This window comes from Lathamus discolor, chromosome 3, assembly GCF_037157495.1.
Source record: "Lathamus discolor isolate bLatDis1 chromosome 3, bLatDis1.hap1, whole genome shotgun sequence".
Taxonomy (NCBI): Eukaryota; Metazoa; Chordata; class Aves; order Psittaciformes; family Psittacidae; genus Lathamus; species Lathamus discolor.
In genome coordinates this window covers 49,320,442-49,344,573 of record NC_088886.1, presented here as the reverse complement: position 1 = coordinate 49,344,573, position 24,132 = coordinate 49,320,442, and the positions used below count along the sequence as shown (strand labels likewise).

Below are 24,132 nucleotides of genomic sequence, written 5' to 3'. Positions count from 1 at the left end.
TGCCCATATTTTTTCACTGGGACTCTATGTTATTTCTACATGTTCCATAAAAGTGGTGCCCTAGGCTGGACACGGCACTCCATCTAATGCCTTATGGCACCAAGTACAGCAGAAGAGTTTCTTCCTGTGTCTCATATGACACTCCTACTAATAGATCTTAGAAAGCCAGGCTTTTTCTAATGCAGTTTCCCACTATAAAATTGCTACATAGCCTCTGATTCATTATTATCCAGATTCCTTTGTGCAAATCTGCTGTTTTACAGGCTGTTCCCTATATTGTGTATGTTCACTAGGTGTTTCCTTCGCATATGTCATGGCTGTGAGCAGTGCAAAACTGAGGTACCAGCAGTGGTGCCATGGAAGGAGAGCCTGCCCTCCATCCCATGCCAGTGTCCTGAGAGCAGTGTGAGCATGGGTCTGGGGTATATGTGTGTTGCCGTGGACATGACACTTGCCATCCACATTTCTAATGACTTGAAACAATTCACTTGGCAATTAAAATGAGATCTAGCCTGTGATAACCCCAAGGAAATAGTTACTAAATGACAGCGGGAAGGGGGCGGGAAGTGGATTTCATTGTTGCGCTCTGCTCGGGTGGCTCCAGCTTGCTCCACTTGGTTTTGTTTGCAGTGCCGTGTTCTGCGCCTGCTCCCTCCAAAGCCTGAGCAAGTTGGCATAAAGTTTAGGCTCCATTTTGCCTCACGGCTGTCATCCAGCGTGGTTGTCTTGAGGACATCTATTCAGAGAGCACCATCAGTCCAGTTTTCACTAATGCGCTCTGCAACCAGATGTGGAGCGACTCAGTGCCAGGATGCAACTATCCATCACTGCTTTTCCTTCCCAACCTATAAGCCTTTGCCACAATTTCAAGTGTGAAGAAAGCGTATGTCCCAGCTACATGCTGCTCTCCTTGCTTGCTGGCAGTGCGGATTGTTTGACCAGCCTTCAGGTAGGTCATCTAGACATGAGCGCTAGCTACAACATTACTGAATCAGGTTTTCTGTGTTAAATGATGCTACACAACCACCATTTAATGAGCATGAGCAGTGCTAGCCTGGGAACACATAGCCCGGGGGATAGTTATGTTGTGCTGTGGCTGGTGGCAAAGTTACGGGCTGTTGGATCTTGGGGGGCTCACACGGCACTCATCACTAGTGGCATCTGAGCACCTTGCAGTCGTGTCAAACAACATGACTAACGTCTGCAGGCTTTGTTCTTATCCTTTCCCCAGGGGGAGAAGCAAGTGCTGTGGCAAGGTCTTGCTTTTACTGTTCTCTCTCCCAGTTCCAACAACATATAGTATTTGCTGTGCCTCTGTGCAGAGGGAGGCAGAGCAAAGCAGCGTGCCCTGCTCTGTTGGGCGAGTGGGGAAATTTTGGGGGTGCCTTGAACCAACAGGAGCTCATTTCATAGTGCAGGCCAACAGGCAGAGAGGGTTGTTGGGTACTGCTTTGTGCTGGAGGGGCACAGCCCTTCCCGCACGCTTCCTCTTGAGGTCCTTGCAAATAACAGCAATAATAATACAAAAGAAAGTGAGTGAGAATAATGCAGCGATCTTTGCTTTCAGGTTCTGGTGATGGCAAAGCTAATGTGTAGCAAGGCAGTGCTTGCTGTGGCTTTTGTGGTGCAGAGCAGGACCCTTGAGCTTCCCCAATGTGAGTGGGTGCTGAGCAGGTTTGAGGGTCCCCATACTTCCCTCTGAGCTTGGCCACAGAAGGTTCCCTGTTTCCTTATTGCAGCTCCCGCTGTCTCTGTGCAGCTGCCTGGGACATGTGTCAGCTCCCTGCTGAATTTTGTCTCCAAATATATGAAAGTGCCATCTTTTATTTTTACTGTGTGCTATGGGGAGTTGGTCCTTTCTATCCTGACTGGACCTGGGGAAGGTGGGTGTCCTGGGTTGAGCAGCAGCAGTCATTTTTGTCCTTCTTAGGAGCTAGTGCAGTGCTGTGCTTTGATCTTTTGGCCTGGGAACAGTGCTGATAACGCCGATGTTTTCAGTTGCTGCTCAAATGTTTGGTCTGGCCAAGGACTTTCTGAGCCTCATGCTCTGCCAGGGAGGAGGGGAGGCTGGGAGGAAGCAGAGACAGGACACCTGACCCAAACTAGCCAAAGAGGTATTCCATACCACAGCACGTCATGCCCAGGATGTAACTTGGAGTTACCTCGGAAGGGCTGGTGGGACTGCAGGGTTGGAGGAGGTATCGGTCGGTGCTCGGCTGAGGGGAGTGGGGCGAGTTATTGGTCGGCTGGGGTTGAGGTGTTGTATTCTTTCCTCTTGTTATTTCCTTTAGCACTATTATTATTAGTGGTAGCAGCAGTGATTTGTGTTATACCTTAGTTACTGGGCTGTTCTTATCTCAACCTGTGGGAGTTGCATTTTTTTTGATTCTCCTCTTTGTCCCTCCAGAAGCAGGGGGAGGGCAAGAAGGGGGGGAGTGAATGGACGAGGTTTGTGGTTGGGTTTAAACCACGACAGTGGGTTACTGGAGGAATGCAGACTGCCTCTCTTTGTGAATGAGCGGCTGGATCTGGATGAATGCAAAGCCCAGCTCCTCCTCATGGCCACAAATACCAGTTGAGAGAGTAGATGGTGGCATTCAAGGAAGGTGGCTGGAGATGGTGGGAAAGTACCAGGGTAGAAAGGATGCATAACAGTGGAGCTGCTCTGTGAGCGCATCCAGCTACCCTGCACGCGAGCTGGGCTTAAGGCCACTTGGGGGAATTCGAGCAGGACCATAGGCTTTGATCAACTCTTGAAACGTGGTGCAATGAGTTAGAGGAAGGAGGCCTGTTACAAAATGCTCCTTCTTCTGGTTACCACAGAAACCAGCCCAGTTTTAGAGACTGAACTATCCTTGGCAGCAACAAGTGCTAATTCAGCCTTTTCTCCCACTTACATCAAGGCTCCATTTGACCTTGAAAGAGCTGTGCAGGACAATCCAGCTTCTTGCAGGTGCCCTGGGAGAGCAGGAGCTGAGAGGCAAAACAAGGCTGAGAAGACAGTGTTTGGGCACTGAGGGTGGGAGCCATGTCGTGCAGGGGTGGGATGGAGGAGCTTCAGGGACAGTCATCTGTCAGGGAGATATGGGAGAGCAGGAAGACAGTGTGGTCTTTGGAAAGTGAAGTAGGAGTGTGAAGACAACTTTGCAAAGAGGAGGAGCCAGGGTAGACTGCAGTAATTCAGGAGGTGGGAGAGCACTGATGGCAAAGTTTTCCTCCTACAAATATGCAGATGGCAAACCCTGACCGTCCTGTTTACCCTTGATGGGTCTTCAGGTCAGAGTGTGCGCTCTGATGGGGCTGATGCCTTTTTCCAGGTGCCCTTTGGGATAGCTTAGGGTAAAGCAATCCATCAAAAGCATTGTCTCCCATGTCAGTCCATCTATGGGTGGTGTAGGTGGTGGGCAGAAGGCAGCCCAGGCAGGTTAAATCCAGAGGATGAAGTGTGGTAACACTGCCATGAGGTGGGCACGAAGGCTGAGTGTGCTGCCATCCTGCAGTCAGTGCTGCTAACAGAGCACTCTGGGCTGCCAGCAGGGACTTCTGGTCACAGCTGCAAAATAATTGCAAAAATGGGGATTTTGGAGCAGAGGAAGATACTGCAGGAAATATGAGCAGAGAAACACAGAACTGAGCTATTCCAGGTCTATCCCAGTGCAGCACCATGATTGCAGGATCCGTTCATATGATGGATTAGAGCTGAATGCATTTTCCTTGATGGTTTTCCCTGATTCCCAGCCTTCAGAGTAGGCATCAAGAAGCAGAAGAGCTTGGGAGAACCAAGACACTATTTGCACTAGTTGGTGTAAATCATAAGTCATTCTGATTTTGCTGAGGTTGTGCTGCTCTCACCAAGCAGGATCTGGCCTATGCTGTTATGGTAATGTGAGGTTTTAAGCAGCAATTTGTTTCACCACCTCTGGCCTCACAAAACAGGTGTTTGCCCAAGCATTGCCTTCATGCTGAATGCAACATTTTCCAGTGTACAAGAATAATAGATCTTGATGAATGCAGGAACACCCAGGAGACAGAAAAGGAGCCTGTACAGGCAGAGCTCTCAGAAACATCACACGTGTTTGTTACAAAAATGTGCCTTTCAAGACATGTAAGTGTAGTTGAAAGGTATTTCTGATGCCAAGCCTGAGGCACCGAAGGTTTCAAATGCAGTTCAGTATTGACAGCACTGTCCTAATTTCTGGCTGGAGTTTTTGTTCTTCAGGAAGAATTAAAAGGAAATGTTGTTGCTAGGACTCACTGAAGATGCTCTTCTGTGTTGTGCTCACCATGAGTAATGCTCTTGGTTTTGCTACATTTGCCTTTTAAACACAAACTGTTCACAGACAATAAGAGACTGGACAAACAGCGTATAAATAAGCTTGTCCAAACTTGTGTTAAAACTTTGTGTATGTTAATTTTTACAGCCAATAATTGCAATCCAAAAAGAGATTGAAATACCCTGCCTGTTAGGCAGAGTATCTAAAGTGTGGCTGTATAACAAGTTACTTCAAATTGGAGGCAAAGCTTTAATTATTAGCTAACAGTATTTCCTGTGCAAAATCTTGCTTTATGCATGTAAAAGAGTACAAGTCAAGCCTGACATTAGGGTATTGGGTCTTCCTTTTGATTGCCCACTGCTGCTGTATCCTGGGTTGTGAACAGCTCCCAGTATTAATCTTTCAAGTCGAGAACAGTTTTGTGGGGCTGGAAAGCATTTACTCTGCACTGTTCTGCCTTGGCTCCTTTATGTTTTGCTGCATGTGTAGACAGGGCTTTCTTGGGTTGGTTTCTCTGGGAAAACCTTGCATTCACAAAAACAGCACCCCACTGGGACGAGCATGCCCTGGGAAGAGCAATCAGAGCTTTGGTTACATGTTGCTGTGGGTGTGGATGGTACTTAAGTGCAGTTCTGGCGGTAATGCAGAGTTCTTTCTTTTGGTCAGGAGGTCTGTGCTGAGCCATGACAAATCATTTATCAGCCTTTGGTAGGGCCCTTGGTTGAAGCGATGGACAAGGGCTGTGTGGATGGCAGCTCTTCCTGCCTGGTGAATCCAGCAGATTCACCATTTGTACCAATGCATAGATAGAACTGCTCTAAAGCTTTACCTCTAAAGACCTCTGTAAATGTCATGTCCCTGTGTTTGCCCTCTGCAAGTATCCATTTCCTGAGATTAGTGGCCAGGGCTGTGCCAGAAATGAGTTTAGTCACAGTTAAAATTCAGCTGGCGAGCGCAGTGTCATGCGTGGTGCATTCACAGTCCTGGCTGTGCCCAAAGCCTCAGCTTTCTCAGTGACAGTACCTTGCTAGCTTGTTTCACTTGATCCTAGTTCTGAGCCTTTGAATCCTGGAAGGGATGCTAATACCCAGCTTTAGACATGTTTACCTTGCAATTTCACAGAAAAAATCTTCCTGGATAGCACAATATCTAATACAGATTAAAGAGGGAATGCAAAAAAAGACTTTGTTTTTTAAGTCTTCCTTTGCTTTGAAGCCAAGCACACTGAATCAAATGAGAGAGCTCTTCCATTTGGCTTCAGTGAATCTTTGAGGTTACCATTTTTGCTGACTCTGGCTGGGACATGTGTGTGTATATCTGTTTCTGTTTGTACTGCAGGAGTCCGTCTGCACAGAGCCTGTAGTCAGATGGGCACTGAGAGCTGGGCTGGCTGACTACAGCAGTAGTGGGGTTTTCTTTATGACTGTTTTTCCTTCTGTGGGGAGCATTGTTTCTGCAGTAGGAAGTCCCATACCATGACAGCCTCTGTGTTTTGTTTCAGGCATCAGAGGGTGTTCCTGTGAAGTATTTTGAGAACTTGGTGGAACTGATAGAGTTTTACAAGAAGGAGAACATGGGTCTGGTATGGCACCTCAAATATCCAGTCCTAAGGGAAGCAGAGGAGGCTGCAGATGAACCAGAGGAGGATGCTGGTAAGAAACCCATGTTGTGACTTGGTGATACTTGATACTAACCCTTGACACTTCTTCTGGACTGGATATGCACAGTGCAGTCAGGGAGGTTACAGCAGGTCATGCAATAAAATGGAGCAGCGTGTAGAGAGGCCTGAGGTGGGAAGACCTTGAGGCAGTGAGTCCTCATGGCTCTGGGGTTGTACTGTATCTGAAGCATCTGTTTAGCGCACCTGAGGGAATACATTGAGACTCTTTGCCGTATATTGTATCACATGCAGGGCTGAGTAATCTGTGGTCCTTCATTTGAACTCAAGATGGTTTATATTCAGCCATCTCACATGTCTCTATACCCTTCTCCCTGCACTGCCTCTGTAGGGCCACTGTCTCAGCAGCAGAGATGCTCCCCTAGAGACTAGAAGCACATCTCTCTGCAGCTCCTGCAGGTCTTGATTCATCTAGAACTCAGGCCCCCTTATCTGCTGTGATCCAGAGGACATTTCTAATAGCCATAACCAGAGGGTGCAGATCTGCAGTGGCAGACAGCCTAACTCTATGTATAAAGGAAAATGTATGACGACGAGGTGTGGTTGGCATCATCCCAGTTATTTTATAAGAAATGTCACTGTGGGTTCCTGACACTCGCTGGTCTTGGATCGTTCCTCGGATTTTTCCTGGATCATCTCTTAGATCTGTCATTGTTCTCCTTAATCCCAGGGGAAGGTCATGCCCACAGAGCCATCCTTCCTGTCCTTTCTGACGTCTGTCCGGAAATGATGAGAGTTACAATAAAACTCGTCTGAGGGACATTGTCCCTGTGACTACGACCCATAGTCCCTCATAGTCTGCCTGTGACAGGCAGATAGGCATGCGCACTAAAGCAGGTTGATGTGCCTGTGTACGTTAATGCAATCCAATGGATGTCTAATAGGAGCTGGAAGATTCTGGTGTGCAATTCTCGTGAAGAAACCGAACAAGATTTTGCAAAGCTGCTCAGCAAAGATGTTCCTGGTTCTTGGCCAGCTGCACTGAGTCTCCAGCTTTCATGGTGGAGGAGGGAACTACAGCAAAATTAATACACAGGGAGGCGAGCAGCAGGGAATGATGTTCTAGCCAAGAGTGAGAGCCTTTAGATGAAGAAATACTAGCACTGCAGCTAGGCTGTTCATGTCCAGGATTTAATTTTGTTAAGGCACCTTGTTGCCATCATGCTGGAGACATGTAAGGCCTATAGTTGTCTGGCCACCTTATACATAGAATTGCAGAGGTGGAAGATGAGCACCCTGCAGATGCACAACCCAGCTGTGCCGTTGCTCAGTGCTGCAGTGGCTCTGTGAATCACAGCTTCTGCCCAGGAGCAATGAATCAGTTTTAAGTGTCTCTTTGTATTGAAAATGTCACCATTAGGAAATAACCAAACAAAACCTCACAACTCAACCAGCTACATATGACATGTGTGACAAAGCGTTGGAGCAATTGCTATGAAAAGAAAGACAACCATGAACCATGGCTAGGATAAGTGGAGATAAACACACTGTTCTCCCAGGAGAGGAGAGTATGCTGAGCAACAGCATTACAGAGCAGGAAAACCGCTGGTGCTTCCAACTTGATGCCCTAAAGACAAGGCAGGATGCTCAGCCCCTCTGTATTGGATTATGGGTTCTATATTCTCCATCTGAATTTGCTTACTTTAGCTGTTCATTTCTTTCCATTATCAGCTTCTGGTGCTCTTTCAATCATGCCCCTCCACCCCATTCTGCCCCAGTGGCAGGTCTGGTAATGATATGGATGAGGTACATCTATGTTCTCTAAGCATTATATTCAAAGTATCTAATTAACCTTCATAGTGGCTGTGCAGGTGGGAGATTCAAACTGACTCAGATGAGGTTACACTGCCAGGCAGAGGCTCACACTGCTTGTACATGAAGCCTGGCAGCTCAGCCCACTGGTCTCACACTGCTGACATCCCCGAGAACAGGACTGGGCCAGTGTCAAGGCCTGAGCTTTTCAGCTCTGAAATCAGAGGCAGTTCAGAATGGATGGTCCTTGCAGTAACTGCCACTGTGGTACAGACTCTGCCTTGCCAATGGGTGAGTGGATCAAATTGCCATGCTGGGGGTGACTGTGCCTTTCCCTTCCTCCTTCCCAGACCTGGTACCCACGCCTCCTATCCTTCCCCTGCGCAACATCCTCATGACATTGCCAAGCAGCGAGACAAAGGAGGTATCTTCTCTCCCTGAGAACTCCAAGGTGGCAGATGTTAACAAACTGTCCCTTTCCGAGACACTACTCCAGCGGCTGCAGCACCAGGACACAAGCAGGTGAGGATGGATGGCAAGTGACAGGGCTGCAGAATCAGCCTTCAGCCCAGCTCTGCCCTTTCTGGGCCTCTCCGTTTGAACCTATTTGATTTAGTGAAACTACTTATTCATACTAACAAATGAAGAACAGAATAAGATCTACAGTGCATTGACTACTCTTTACAGTCCAGCTGTCATCTAGAAAAAATACTTTTTGGAAGTATTAAAATCACCAATAGACTTTCTCTGCTGAGATATAGGTTTCTAATATAAAAGCTGGTAATATCTGAGAGAACTTGTTGTATCAGCTATGCATCTAAGCTACAGATTGTATCAGAAAGCACCAGCCAGTTGTCAAAAAGAATAAGCTTGTGTGTGGATTTCCAGGTACTCACTGATGTACTGCAGCTATAGGTCTGACTCACGTTGTCCCACCTGCTGTCAAATCTCGACATGCACTGAAGTCTTAGAGGAAGCCACATGACATTTAATGACTAGATTTAAAAGTTAAAGGAAAACAGAATCAGTAGGCATGGCTGTTGGCAGGGCAGTGAGGGGCTGTGAGCAAACAGTGGTTGTGCATGGTAGCACAGGTGCTGTTGTGGTGGCTTGGTAGCACACTGGGAGAAATCCAGTTTTGTTCAGCTGCCTGCACCATTTCATCTGCATCGTCAAAGCCAGCTGGGACCTCCTGCATTTATCAAGGCACAAGGCAGCACATGTGGTCTGCCTGCTTCACCCTTCCCTGCGGGGCTGGAGTCAAGGCACCACAGAGACAGGGAGGAGAGCATCCCGTTCAGCTCTGTGGTCTCAAGCCCCTTCCTTAGGACAGTTTTGAGTTGTTTGGAGTAAAACCTTCAAAGTGGGACTTGGTGAGGTGAAAGGGAGCCTCCTTGTCCCCAGAATCCCTGAGCTGCTATTAGCGACCTCACAGCAGCCTGGCTTCACCTGCCAAGGCTAATGATCCCACAGCAGTTTTGACAGAGCTGGGTTTCAGAAGACTTCTCCTGACATAGTAGGTCAGCAGTCATGGAGGAGAGGATTTGGTACGGAGAAGGAGGAAGAGGAGAAGATATCACCAGTGTGGTAGGGAATCCATGGTTCAGTTCTGAGAACTGTGTATCTACACTGAAATCCAAGGCAAATTGCTTCCCATCTGTCTATGCAAGCAGTGGAAATTTCAGGAAAATAATAGAGCTGTCTATATTAATAAAAATAACAAAGCTGTCTGATATTTGGGAACAGAGGGAGGAGCTGGCTTTTGACCTGCCTGTTTCTTTCACAGTGTCCCTGATGAGCATCTTAAGCTCATCCAAGATTACCTGCGAGTTCACATCATCAGTGACTTTGAGATGGTGCAGACTGGCTCTAGCAACCTTCCTCAGCTGAAGAAACTACTCGCACTTCTTTGCAAAGGACTCTTCAGGTAACTGGAGGCCGTTTTTCAGAGTATAATGTTGTGACAATGTAGTCTAACACAGGTTCCACGTGCATGCATTCAGAACCTGTATTTCTGGCACAGGAAATTGGCTTACCCTCAAAAACATTATATTTAGATCTCATGACCCGTGATTCTGGTCCAAAGCTGTGAAATCTATATAAAAGAGACAGCTCTGACAGTGAAGTTCCCCTGTAGGCGGTTTCAGTCAGTGGAGTATTGTTTTTTTAGGGTTTGTTTAGAAAGAAACAAAACAAAAAATGCACTAATGATTAGCCGCATAATTTGGTAATACAGAAGTGACACCCACAGAATTGTCAGGGAGGAATCGTTTATGGAAACAAGCACATACTGGTTTATATCTATGTTTTAAACACTGATTTTTCCTTCCCACTAATGCACTGTGAACCTGGGGTGATTCCAGTGGTGTCAATGAGGTCCAGCTCAAATGAAAAGAGAAACAAGCCTCGACTCTACCGATTTTACCTTTGCTATTTATAGACCTTCCAGGTTCCAAATAGGTAAACTCAGGGAACTAAAACCTTGCAGAGCTCCCTCTTTCTCTGGTGGAGGGATGTGATCCCACCCCCCACCTTGCTGTGCTTGTAAGCAAAAGAGGAAGTTAATGCATACTTCTGCAGAGACCTTAGAGCACTCTATGGCAGAGGGTACATAGTTCCACACTTGTATCTGTGGCTTGTAAAATCCTTCTGTCCGGTGTATTTAGAAGTGAGGCTGGTAGTGCTAGTGGCCTGATTTTGTTTTCCTAGAGCTCACCAAGGCTGAAAAGTGGCCTAAAATGAGGGGTGTATATTACTGATTTGCTTGGCTTTAACCCATGGAAGAAAGGCAGGGAGTGAGTGAGATGCTCAGCTGCTTGGCACCACGGTTACTCCTCTGAAGTGGTGGTCATTGTGCACATTTTACCAGGCAAAGGGGGAGGAATATGCAGTTCTGTTCCTTCTGCAAGAACCCAGCTGCCCACAGGCAAGCTCCTGGCATGACTGAGGATGAGGATGGGCTTGTGCAAAATGCTGCCCTTCCTCTGCGTGCTGCTTGAAGGTTTTGCTTCTCTACACCCACAGAGAGGGAGACCCAGGTGGCTTGCTAAGAATAAACTGAACAATGGAAACTAAAATCTAATGAAATCACAAGTGAGAGTTTTCTGTTGAGAAAATACCTCCACTACTGCTGTTATGATGAAGGCTGGCTTTTTCCATTTCCCACTTAACTTTGCTTCACCTTATCTGGGTTTTACATCCCTGCTCCTCATAAATGCACATGGTATGGCAAGACAGAAGATACAACAGGTTCAGAATCCATTTAAGTATCATATAATCCCAGACTGGTTTGGGTCGGAATTGACCTTTATGCTCATCCAGTTCCATCCCCTTGCCATTGGCAGGGACACCTTCCACTAGAGCAGGGTGTTCCAATCGCCATCCAACCTGGCCTTGAACACTGCCAGGGATGGGGCAGCTGCAGCTTCTCTGGGCACCCTGTGCCAGCGCCTCAGCACCCTCACAGTGAGAAACTTCTTCCTCATCTCTAATATAAATCTCCCCTCTGTCAGGTTAAAGCCATTCCCCCCTTGTCCTGTCACTACATGCCCTTGTATGAAGTCCTTCTCCAGCATCCTTATCGGCCCCTTTAGATAATAGAATGTTAAAAGGTCTTCCCATCCCTTCCGCAGAATTTTCTCCCCATACCTGCAGTATTTCAGCGAGATGAAGCTGCCTTCTCAGTTTTCTTATGAAGTCCAGAACTGCAGCCTGTTTTCAGTCCCAGATCTCTCTGAGCAACCTCTCCTCCTCTGTTTGGATTGTCCCATGGATGTCTACCATCCAAGCAAACTATTTGCTTAGTCTTAGCTGACTAATAGTAAGGTGCTTAGGTATCTTATTGTTTTCTGCAGTCTTAATCTCCAAGGTTATCTTGTTTTTAGCTTACTTCCCTTATTGGACTTCTGAACTCTCAAATTTAATCAGTGGCATTACCTAAATTTAGTTTTTCTGTACCTCAGCTTTCTTTAGCTTCACAGGGATTCCAGCCAAATGTACAGGTAATTCCTAGGCTGCTGCTCAGTGGCTGTGTCCTCTTTTTCTTAACAATGTTCAATTTCATTATTTTCACAATATTCCAGAACAGGTTAAACAAACAGACAAGAAGAAGAAATTTTAATTGGCACAGCTTGGGCTGAAGCTCCTTGGAATTTCCTGGCACTGCCAAGGACTCATAGCGTGCAGGAGGACACTCGCTGTGGCTGTTTGTGAGCCACACTGATTTGCTGTGAATCTGAGGTTTTGTGATGCTGTGTTCTGGCTTCTCCCTATCTCCCAGAGCCCAGCTGTGCCATCTTTCAGAGCTGCTCTCAGATACACTGCCATCACTGTGAAAAACGAGCATCCTGATGACTTTTGTCTGACTCACTCCTGCATTTTGATACCAGGCTGTGGATAAATACTGACTGCCATTGCTAGCAAGGTAGAGGGGATGTATACTGGAGCTGCTCAGTGGTTAGGAGAAGAAAAGAGCTTATAGTGAACCACTGGGTTTGGAGAGGAGTTGGGCCAACTGTTAGTGAACAGTCTGTGCCTTTTGCAGTTCACATATTATCATGGGCAGGAGCAGGACCCATTTCTGACCGACAAGCTCAAGCACTGCTAGGCCACAGCAGACTGGGAAGGCAGAGTTTTGATCCCTGATTAATTCAGCAAGGACCAGACCCCCGTGTGCATTAGAGACACTGAAAGCTCACTTTAACTCTGCTGGAAGCTATTATTACCTTCTAGGGCTCGCTATGGCCGAGGGAGTCCGGACAACCATGTCATCAGAGCCTGAGGGACAATGGGACAACCACTGTTGGGAGAGGCTGTTCGCTCTGGCAGCTTATATACTAAAACTGAAGAAAAACAGAGACTTTTAAGGCTCATGCATACTTTTGTGGAGCATCCATTGCTAAAATAAATTGGCATACAAGGGTTTCCATGGTCAGGGAATCCTCCAGGGGCTGGAAAACTGATTCATGGAGAGCTTTGTGCCACTGCAGCACACAGTGGGGACTAACCATGTGAGTGGACTTTGTGCAGAGTTTAATACCAGCTTTAAGTGAAAAACACTAGTACTGGCCTAGTCAGTCTGCTAGTGGCTGAAGCCATGATTTGGTCATCTATCACTGCATGCTTCTGTTTGTTCTCCCTCTCTGGATAATTGGTACATAGAGCCTTTTCAAGCACTTGTGATACCAGCATTTGTGCAATTATATGTGTACACACAGGCCGCTGACACTTCAGCGATGATCACTATATTTATTTCCTTTATTCTGTCAAGAGCAGAAAACAAATGGAGTTAGTGCAACTAAAACCACTTTGTGGTTTTGTTAAGTTTGATTACCTGCACATGGTCTTCCCCCATTCTCATATGTGTGCTACAAGTTGTACAGTAAACACAGGGCAGTTTTCCCATGAGAAATGACTTCTGAACTGCTTCAAGCAGCTGCTGCTCTCTTTTCAAAAGATGGCCTACACATCCTGCACTTTTGGTCTTGTCCTTCTGTGTGCCCCATAGCATTTCATGTCTTCATTTCATCTACATCTTCATTTCAGTCTGAATTTTTTTCAGACTGACATTTCAAATGTGAGTCCTTAATTTAGGCAATTAATCATCCATGGTTCAGCACCCAGACAAATATCTAATCTTCAGACAGTCACGCATACTTTTGCTTTGAAGCACTTTCTCCAGCAAACAGGGCATAAAATCCGGTCCATTCAGGCTTAGGAAAGTGAGGGAAATCATTAATATCCACTGTTGACTAGGCACAATGCAAGCATCCTAGCACTGCTCACCGCCACTACCTTCCTTTTGACCTGTGCTCCCTGGCTGCTCTTTCCCTGATAAGTCTTGTCATTATCACAGCATGGCTTCTGTGCCAAATTCATACAACAGTGTTTTGACAAATGAGCATCCTGTGGAATCTACTTGGGAAATGCTGAAGGAGTCTTGTAATCCACAAATGGTTCCCGTTCGGGAGATTAAAGGCTGGCTTTTCCACCCGCTTGCTGTGTCCAGCCCCTCTTTGGCATGTGAGCTGAAACTCTGAAAATGAGTTTCCTCTTTGTGCAGTGTCCCCAGCATCCTGCATCAACATCAGCAGCTGCATGAGACCTTTGCAAAACCAAGCTGCTCCCACTGCTGCAGCCTTCATAGGCACCAAACCTTGCTGGCCATTGAGATTTCTGAGTGCACTTTGGTCTGTGAGTTAGCACAGCTATAGTGATGCTCCATCCCCGGCAGTGTTCAAGACCAGGCTGGATGAAGCCTTGGGTGACATGGTCTAGTGTGAGGTGTCCCTGCCCATGGCAGGGGATTGGAACTGGATGATCTTAAGGTCCTTTCCAACACAAATCATTCTGTGATTCTATGACACTTGCAAGAGCAGGCCTAATGTGAATGCATGCCTGTAGTCTAAACTGCGTGACTCTGTCTGAAGAGACCAAGCGCTAATCTACCCAAGGACCTGACTGCAGCCTTACACCTCTGCCATGTCTCTGTTCCCAGTGAAGCCTCTAGGACTCTTCCATCTCTGGAATCCATCCAGAAGGTGTTTGAGCAGCAGCTGCACCCTGGTATCCATCAGCGCTCACAAGTAAGTCTGGTGAAATGTGGGAAAAGGAGAAGAGAGGAGTGTGGGTGGCTACCAGCATGGGGAGGAGAGCACAGCAATGACCTGTGGGATTCTGGTGATCAGTTACAACTTCTGTTCTCTCTAGCCTCTTTGTGGCTGCAGTGCAGAGGGCACACAGTGAGTTGTATCCCCACAGTTTCACTTATCCCATAGTCCCCTCTGCCTACTCCCCCTCCTTGCCCCACTCTTCCTCAGCCTGTGGGCTGGGACTGTACATGTCTCATTCCGTAAACACTCCAGGATGTTTCACTGCCAAATCCTTCCTTCCCCCAAGCGCCCTTAAGCCCCATGACCTTCTCTCCCTACCAGTAGCCCAGAAACCAAAAGTCCAGGACTTCTGTATGTCCTGGTCTTGCAAAACTGTCCCCCAGCAGCAAGCTGACTCCCTTGCATGCCCAGCTGCCTTTAACCTATGGACAAGGTTTACAAATTCATCCTTCCACCCTTCCATACTTCTGCATGTTGAGACAAACTCTGTGCTCCCGCACTGCCTGTTATGGATTAGAGCAGCAGAGGCACCAGTGCTGCTCCTTGCTGTGTGTGTGAGGTGTTCTGGAGCGAGACTGCTGCACTTTCAGGCCATGCCCTGTGGTTTAGTAATTATGCATATCTCTCTCTTTTTATTTCTCTGTTGTGGTTATCAGATGCTCGGTGAAGCTAGTCCAGTCAATATTGTATTGAAACTCAATCAGCTGATTTCTTTGCTGTCTTCTATTGAAGAAAAGGTAGAGTTTTGAAGCTATTTATATTACCTTCTTGTCATATTTTGCCTCCAGTTATGCATCTTGTTCATCATCAGAGCAGTTTTCTGCTACAGTAAGATTTCTTTGCTTTAACTTCATTACTCTCAATGTAGTGCAGAATCACCAAATGCAATCTGGTGCACATCAATTCTTTTACAGGTGAAAACACTGTTGATTGAAGGTCCCGATTCAACACACCGGCGCTCCCTCATTCCCCCTGTCACTTTTGAGGTAAATGTTCTTTTTTGACGATGCTGATCACAATGTGGCAGGGCAGCAATGCAGATTTTTGTTGGTATCTCAGTTCCTGAGAACTTTGCTCTGCTGCCACAGAGATAACAGCTATTCCTGGATGCTGTTTAGCACCATGCAAATGCTTCAGAGATGTCTAGTGAGATTGGCAGAACGATGATATGTGTCCATGAATTCAGGAGGGTGTTGCTTTTGTAATATGCGACTGAAGCATAGATTGCTTATGAAAAATCTCTGTTTTCTAATAGGTGAAGGCTGACTCCCTAGGAATTTTCTCAAAAATCCATCTCAAGGTTGATGTGGAAATGGGAAAACTGATTATCAAGAGAGCTAAGGATGGTCCAGAGGACAAGTTTTATACCCACAAGAAAAGTAAGATGCTTAAGTTCACAAATGCTGGGCTAGATTCTCAGTCCCTTGAGTGATGGAGAGGGGTTCCCTTTGGCCCCACCTAGGGGAAGGTTTTGCCCAAAGTGCAACTAACTCTGCTAGGTCCTGGGTGTTGTGCAAGGCTCCAGTCAGTCTAGACTGCCTATCCACAAAGTGGCCTGCAGGGAGTCCTCACTGGGCTAACCAACTTACATAGGTTGTTTTAGACCTGGCCTCTTGGTCTAAGTGAAGACAGGTAGCAAGGAGCAGGTTTTGATAGAAGAATCCACATAAAGCTAGTTGCAATAGATCCATTTTCTACTGAAAAGCAATGTCACTTGAAAAATAAGTTCTGCTGGAACATATTGACTTCTGTGATGATTTTTGGTGGCAGAAAGCCAGATACTCAGTAACATTTTTCAGTGAATTTCCCTTTGGTTTTGGCTTGGGTTTTGCTGGCATTTTTTCTGTATGTGAATCAATATCTCTACTGATGAGCAATGCTGGTTTGGTCTTGGAAGGCCCAATTCAGACCACTTCCCTTTTTTTCTGTTGTGTTTCTGGACAGGCAGCTCACTGAGATTGAGCCAAATGGATTTATTAGAGGGAAGGTAATTCCCTTGGCCTCTTTCCTGCTAGAAAATCAACCTGTTGCTGGCAGTGATTTAAAAGATTAGCTAGCACGCATGGCTTTCTCCTCCTGTCGTTCATAATTACTTAGCTGCTATTTTAGATGGGGAGGAACCACCTTTATCATCAAATGAGGTTTTACCTCCTCTTTCACAGGTGGGGAAGGAATATATGTAGGCTGACTCAGGATACAAAAAGATTACCTGCAGGAAGCCAAGGTTTCACTTCAGACAGAAGGGCTTGGTATGCACAAGAGCTCAGGCAGAATGAGTTTTGGGGGGTCCTCTTCACTTCAGAGTCCAAATCTATTCATATAGAGAACAGGACTAAGCAACATTACAATGTAGTTATGTGGGGCAAAGCGAGCCTCAGACATAAAAGACCATGTAAGTCCTGAGCCTGTGAACACTGTCATATTAGTTTTGGTGGGATTCTAGTCTCAGTGTCTGCAGCTCATGAAACTCAGCTTCTGTTTAGTCTTGCAGCTGATCAAGTCCCAGAAGGTCCCGAACAAACTGGTCATTGTGCTGGAAACGGAAAAAGAAAAAACACAGCGGAAGGAATATGTTTTCTCTGATTCCAAGGTACACACACAATGTATTTCCCTCCCACCAGCCCAGAGCAGGTAGCAGGTACCTGGGTGGGAGCGGTACAAGGGGCATTCCTTGGCAGAAAGAGGACCTGCTGAGGAACAGTGGTTTTTAAACTGCAAAAATGAAATTCCTCCTTTGTTCTGGAAGCATCCAGAAAGTGAACAAGTGTACCGTGTAAAGGGATAAACTGGAAAGGGCAACCATACCTGCGTGCTGTCACTGAGGCAGGAGAACAGTGTCGGCAAGCAGTAAGAAGAGGCAAGGAGTCATCTGAGGGTAGCTGCAAGGAGGTTCATGGAGACAAACGAGAGGGAACCCGAGGTTTTATTCTGACTAGCTCAGCACTTGTGAAAGTAATACGCAAGCTAAGTGCCTAAGAAAATGCCACAGGAAACAGAGCCTCTTTGAAGGTTCCAGATAGTGGGGAGGTAACATGCCCTTCAAGTGTGGTGGGAATTTCCTGGTTCAGCTTGTTTTTCAAGATGTTGTGTTGGAGAAGTTAAGCAACTTGTTAATTGTCTCTGCTCCTCCCTGTCTAGAAGAGAGAAGGGTTCTGCCAACTTCTGCAGCAGATGAAGAATAAACACTCGGAGCAACCAGAGCCTGATATGATCACCATCTTCATTGGGACTTGGAATATGGGTATGGGCTTGTACGGTCCCTTCTGATGTGGGCATTCCTCTGAAAGAATAGACACTTCCCAAAATGTGTGCTCACCTGTCACGATATGCTCCAGACACTGTGTTTATTCTGTAGCAGGTCTGTACACCAGGGTTTTACTGGTGCAGGGGAGGAGCTGATCTCTAGGCTTATTCTTGTATATGGTTTGACAGTTTTAATGGTTCCAGTCAAAGGATCTTAAAGGGTACTGAAGGATTCCTCCAATGACAGGCACTTGTGGCCAGCATGAAGCTGGCACAACACGCAGCAGTGTATGCTATCCTCCACCTTGCATGCCAGCTGCTTCTGAACCTGACTAGGGACTGCTCATGTTCAGCCTGGGAAGAGAGCTGAGTATCTGCAATATTTAGGGAAGGGGACAGGGTGTAGTTGAGGACAGTGGAATTTAAGTTATTTTTCCAATTTGGGGAGAAAAGCCTCGTTCAACTGCTGTAAGCTGAGCTGTCTGTGCTCAGTCATACTTAAGGGGTAAGGTAAATGCAGTAGCAAGCCAGGACTACACTTGGCTAGCCTTGGCCTTGGTAAGCTGATGAAAGACAGGAAGATGGCCAAAGCAGAGTCAGTCCTTCATCAGTGACTCAATTAGGGTTAACATCTTTGTCATCTTAGAATAGTGTGTCCTGGCTAATAGGGAACTGGTACAGGACAGAGTACATGTGAAGCCTATTATTTCTGTCCCCATGGGTTGTCTGTATCCTCAGTATGACGGAACATACTCTGACTTACTTTGGTGTTTGATTTGCTAATAAAAGGTGCTGCACCTTCCCCAAAGAAGATCACCTCCTGGTTTCTCTCCAAGGGGCAGGGGAAGACTCGTGATGACACTGCTGACTACATTCCTCATGACATCTATGTGATTGGCACCCAGGAGGATGCCCAAGGGGAGAAGGAATGGCTGGAGACCCTGAGGCAATCCTTGCAGGAAATCACCAGTATCAGCTTCAAAGTGGTGAGAGGTTATTCCAGCTATTGCTCAGGCATATGAGGAGGGTAGATTTTGTGCAAATAAGAGACAGAATAAGTGGTATTTTGCCTACATCTCCTCCCATTCCCTCCCTGTTATTGTCATTGCATTTGGATGAGGGAAAGTGAATTGAATCTGTGGACTCTACAAGATCCTCCCCTGGAGCTTGCTAGATGGGCTTATTGCTATGGATAGTGACCACCTCACTGCCAAAGCAGGGACCCTGCCACGAGCTCCTCTGCCTGCCAGTCTGTGAGCATTGCAGATGCTGAGCACTTGAGTCAAGTGGTGGTGATATTTTGACCTTCATAAAGGAAGAGACTATAAAAGTTTCTGAGCCAGCGGCAGCCTAGATCTCACCCTAGGCTACTGCACTTACAACAGGATGTAACAGCACGCAGGTATAATCATAAAAGAAACTGAACCTTATTAAGGCCATTTTCAGACATTCCTGAGTTTCAGTGATGTCAAGAAATAAATCTAAGCATATCTGGAAGGCCACAGAAGAACAGGACTTATAACTTTTGTGATAGAAAACTGCAAATTTTGTGCAAGCAAGGCAATCCAATGATTAACTAGAAAATAGCACTAGAAAATAGCTAGGTCCTTCCTCCCACCTCTGATTAAAACGACTGAAAGCATATCCTAAGCACAGGAAGAAAATTTGTGTAGGAGAAGTACTACAGAAGGAGCCAGGATGGCTGCAGCTACAGCGCAGCTCTGCAGCACGTGAAGAAATACAACCTCTAACCTTCCCATCCTTGCAGATAGCAATCCATACCCTCTGGAACATCAGGATTGTTGTACTGGCCAAACCAGAACATGAGAACCGCATCAGCCACATCTGCACAGACAACGTAAAGACAGGCATCGCAAACACACTGGGTGAGGAACAGACCTGGTCTTGTCCAAAGGACTGAGATCTGCTCAGTCCCTGCCAATGCTGTCCTTGAAATGGAACAGCTATTTCCCCGCAAGACTCCTTTGACTGCAGATATGTGACACTAGTGTTACTAAAATTGTATCCCACTAGCACTGATTATAGGTTACCCTGTAAAAAAGGAAATTTATTTGTGTGTATACTTAGCACATATATATTTATATTCCCAGCAAACACCTTTGACTGGCTATTGGATTGCTTTTCCTTGGGTTTCACAAGGAAATTGCACTTCTTTCCCATCAACTAATCTTTTTTTTAGCATCCTTAGAAAATTTGTTACCACAATCTGTGCTGTGTACACTAATTCTTTCTGTGCTGATTAAGTTAACTTATTTCTTTTCTCCATCCTCCACTTCACTTAAGATATACTAGATGCTTTATTATCTTTGCTAGACTCAGCCTGGAGGTGGATTGATTTCTTGACATTTTTCACTTTCCTTTTTCCAGGTAATAAAGGAGCTGTGGGGGTGTCATTCATGTTTAATGGAACCTCCTTTGGGTTTGTTAACAGCCATTTGACTTCAGGAAGTGAAAAGAAACACAGGTAAGACACATCCTTCCCTCTCTAAAATGGATATTGTCCCAGGATGAAATTCCCTGGGCCATGTTTGGAAGGAGGGCCCACCAGACAGTCACAAGCATGTTTTTCTGATCATAAGAGATTATTAAATGTCTCCTGTGAGGGCAACCTGTGCTAAAGACACTGCTCATTGTGTTGCCATTTAAACGAGGGACATCTATATAGCCGTTCCACATGGGCACAGGTGAAATGGACAGCAAAATACTTTCAGAGACAAGTGTAAATGCCATGCAAGCCCAGTACATGAGGAAAACAGTTTCTTGATCTACAGTATTTCTGAGACATGTGGGAAGGTTTTTCCCATCCCAGAATCATCTGCTGAAGGGTACTGTCTGCCTCCTCACTGTGGGCAGTGCTGCGAGCGCGAGAGCTGTGGTGCACCCTGAGGCACAGATCCTGCTGGGCAGAGCATTCTGTCAGGAATACCAAGAGGGAGTTATGCAGCACAGAAATACCTCCATGGTGGCTAAGTCTCTATACCCAGCTGTGAAATGAGTTTCCATTGTCTAGGCAGGTTTTGTGCTGCATGGGATTGAAGGCAAAGATCCTGACATTGGTGGGCGATATGTGCCCACGCTGGGAAGAGAAGGAGCAGTCAAAGGGATGGTCTTGAAAGCAGAGGTCTTGAAATGGAGAGGTTGGCTTTGCCATCTTGTGCCGCCCAGAAAAGATATGGTGTGGAACTTCTGCACGGGGTCTTTGCCACTGATAGAGTTAACCTCTATGGAAGGGTTCCACAGGGCTTGGAATAGCTGCCAGAATCTAGGAATGTGTTTGCTGCTGAAACCCAAAGGCAACAATCTAATGCTGGGTTTCTAGGACATGCAGCTCAGAAAAGCACAGCCCCAGGAGGCAACAGAAGTAGCTTTAGGGTAGCTTTCCAGCTCTTCAATTCAGGTGGAAGCAGTCTGACACCCAAGAAGCTGCTCTAAATGCCACTGCCTGTCCTCAGAGCAGGCTGCCCCCCAGCTCACCAGATACACATCATACAAGGTGCAGCATGAGCTGTGCTGTGTTACTGGTCACATTGAGTAGGTTGGGAGATGCTAAACATGTCACCTGGGCCTGTCTGCTGAGGTGCAGTGCCAGGCAGGGGCGGCAACTTCTCAGCTTCTGATGTGCTCTCCTCTAGATGTCGAGCCAGATTGGTTCCTGCCTGGTAAAGCATCAGTCTGTGCCAGTGCAGACACTTAGAAACCGCATGGCAATTTAGTTTGTCAGGCAGATGTTTCTTGTCTTGACAGACGCAACCAGAACTACACGAGCATCCTGCGCTTCCTGACACTGGGAGATAAGAAACTGAGTCCATTTAACATCACTCATCGCTTTACTCATCTTTTCTGGCTGGGAGACTTGAACTACCGTGTGGAGCAGCCCCCAACGGTTAGGGATGCTGTGTGAATCCCTGGGGAGAGAAAATACTGTGTTGCCATAGAAGCGCTGTCTTTTCCCAATCTAAGGCAACATGGCAGAGACAGTGGCAGAAAGAGGGGAGGCAGAAAGGATCCCCAGGGCAAAAGTGTGACACCAGTTGAGGGAGGAAAGGAAATCTCTTTTGCCCTCTCCAAGGATTAATGGACCCAGGAATGGCATCTGGCACACTCTGCTGCTCCAGGCAGCATCACTTCCTCAAATTCCCAACTCCCCTTCCCACTGTGAGTAAGCATCTGTCTGTGAACAGCTGGATGCAGAGATTGCCTTTCTGCACTATTTGGTTAGCTTTTAATGGCTCAGAACCGGCCTTCAGAAACAAGCAAGCCATAATAAATACTGGATAGGTTTTAGTGGGTGGGAGACAACAGCCAGCCTGGTGTTGATGTACATCTGGCGGTGTGTGTGCTTGTGTGGGGGTTGTGTGGGCATTTTGATGCGTGTTTTGATAGACAAATGTTTCGTCACGCAGCAAAGACTGGGGCCTTTCAGTGAAGGAAACAGTGGGGAAGTGGCAGGGGCATGGCTCTGTGAATCAGTTCAGAAGCACTTGCCAGCTCCCCACTGAAGGGAGTATTTATAAGGAGTTTTTGCATCATCTGCAGCTCTGCTGTTTCCCTGTTGGCAGGAAGCAGAGAATATTATCCAGAAGATCAGGCAGCAGCAGTATCCGGAGCTGCTGGCCTTCGACCAGCTTCTCATAGAGAGAAAGGACCAAAAGGTGTTTCTGCAGTTTGGTAAGATTCTGAGGTTGTTGGCAGGTTCCTCTCCCGTTTCCATCGACTTTCTCTGCCAGACTTGATGTGGGGCAGCGTGTACAGAGCAGTGTCTGTCTCAGCCAGATGAGGGTTCTCCATGGGCCACACTGTAACAGCTATCTCTCTGTTTTAGAGGAAGAAGAGATCACTTTTGCTCCAACCTACCGCTTTGAAAGAGGTACCCGGGAGAAGTATGCTTACACCAAGCAAAAAGCTACAGGGGTAGGTGAAAACTCATGTTTCTTCAGAAGTACGTGGCAGAGCAGGGAAATAACTCCTACAGAAGGAAGTGACCTAAACTAATCTCTGCATTTTCTGCCATTGTACTGTTTTGAAAGGAGTCAATACAAAGAAAAAGATTTGACACAAATCTATGGTGCTTGAGCAAGTGAATTTCCTGTTCTTTTGTGAGCTGGTCCTTTCTCCTTGACATCACTTCTTCTTTGGTTTGCAGATGAAGTACAATTTGCCATCCTGGTGTGATCGAGTGCTCTGGAAATCATACCCCATGGTGCACGTTGTGTGTCAGTCCTATGGTGGGTAGATAACAGATTGTAGATAGCAAAGCAATCAGTCTGAAGCGGAAATGATTCAGAGCACAGTCTGTAGGATCTCCCTGCACACCAGGCAGAGTGGAGCCAAATCTCTCTGCCTGTAACCTTACAAGGTTGGGAATTAATTCCGATACTCTTTTATATGCAGAATACCCCTCAGACAGTTGCAGCTGTCCAGTTTCAGGCCACACTGTAGGATCATTTTACACCAGTCATTTCTTGGCAACAACAACAACTTTTCCTGTGCAGTTACCATCAGGAGCTCTTTACCTGATGGTGCCAGCAGGGTACTGAGTACTGTGCACTGCATACACAGTCCAGTCTGAGGTTTGACCTGCAAACACCCCTCTTCTGTCAAATCACATTCCAGAAAGACTGTGTGGTACCAAGAACCTGTTCCCTTTCTTGCTGAGAAGCATCACAGAAAATGCAGTGCAGGGAAGAGAGGAAGCTCACAAGACCTGTTCGAAAAATGACTCAGAATTTCATTGAGTCTATGTAGGACCAAGCATCTGAGTATGATGTTGATGGTTTCCTGTGTATGGGATTGAGAAGAGGGCTGTAGATGTCTCTTGGGGTATAAGGTGGACTGCTGTGATCAGAGAGCCTATGATGATGAGGTATGTGGTCAAATAAGTACCTCTACGAAGTCTGTTCAGTGGACTGGGCTTGCTAGAACTCAATGTGCACTTAGGTCAAGTCAGGACCTTGCTCACTCACTGTTAATCTTGGGCCATGAGCTGCAGTGTAGCACTGAAGCAGTACCAGTGTATTCTTGTGTGATTTCCTGCCATATTAGTTCTCTAGTTAGCTGTGCATGTTGCAGAGGCAACCAGAAGGCCTGTAACTGCTTTTTGTGCTGGGAGAATCTAACACTGACAGTTGCTTGCAGAATGATATGGTAATGTTGTGTCCGTTAACCAAATCGTTATGTATTTTGACAGAAGAGTTACATTCCCAAATACTAACATGAGATTATGTAGAAACACTGTAGAAAGACTGGAGACAGTTACCACAGCGACTGTTATGTTTGCTGGAAAATTACTGAATAATATTGCTATTGCAGTGATTTCACCAGAGCAGAACACAAGGCAGTAACTCTCCTCCTTTTCTTATTGGCAGGCTGCACCACTGACATCATGACAAGTGACCACAGTCCTGTCTTTGCCACCTTCGAAGTGGGAGTCACCTCACAGTTTGTTTCAAAGAATGGTTAGTCAGTCTGGGTGCAATCATGCTGTCTTCACCTTTGGGCACAAAACACGGTGCTTTGTATATGTTAAAAAGAAAAAGCTGACCCTTCAAGAGTC

At 46.4% G+C, this 24,132-nt stretch overlaps 1 protein-coding gene across 3 annotated transcripts in view; it reads left to right on the top strand.

Moving 5' to 3' along the window:
* INPP5D (inositol polyphosphate-5-phosphatase D) overlaps positions 1–24,132 on the top strand; it is a 53,859-nt gene that overhangs the window by 20,351 nt on the left and 9,376 nt on the right. For all 3 annotated transcript variants that reach the window (XM_065675081.1, XM_065675080.1, XM_065675079.1), the window contains exons 3-19: positions 5,776–5,926; positions 8,055–8,226; positions 9,491–9,631; positions 14,201–14,288; positions 14,972–15,052; positions 15,230–15,301; positions 15,571–15,694; positions 16,799–16,905; positions 17,454–17,556; positions 18,348–18,544; positions 19,327–19,444; positions 19,947–20,043; positions 21,324–21,462; positions 22,139–22,247; positions 22,402–22,490; positions 22,723–22,804; positions 23,945–24,034. In XM_065675081.1, coding sequence (XP_065531153.1) covers positions 5,776–5,926; positions 8,055–8,226; positions 9,491–9,631; positions 14,201–14,288; positions 14,972–15,052; positions 15,230–15,301; positions 15,571–15,694; positions 16,799–16,905; positions 17,454–17,556; positions 18,348–18,544; positions 19,327–19,444; positions 19,947–20,043; positions 21,324–21,462; positions 22,139–22,247; positions 22,402–22,490; positions 22,723–22,804; positions 23,945–24,034 — 1,960 coding nt within the window. The remainder of the gene's footprint in view (positions 1–5,775; positions 5,927–8,054; positions 8,227–9,490; positions 9,632–14,200; positions 14,289–14,971; positions 15,053–15,229; positions 15,302–15,570; positions 15,695–16,798; positions 16,906–17,453; positions 17,557–18,347; positions 18,545–19,326; positions 19,445–19,946; positions 20,044–21,323; positions 21,463–22,138; positions 22,248–22,401; positions 22,491–22,722; positions 22,805–23,944; positions 24,035–24,132) is intronic.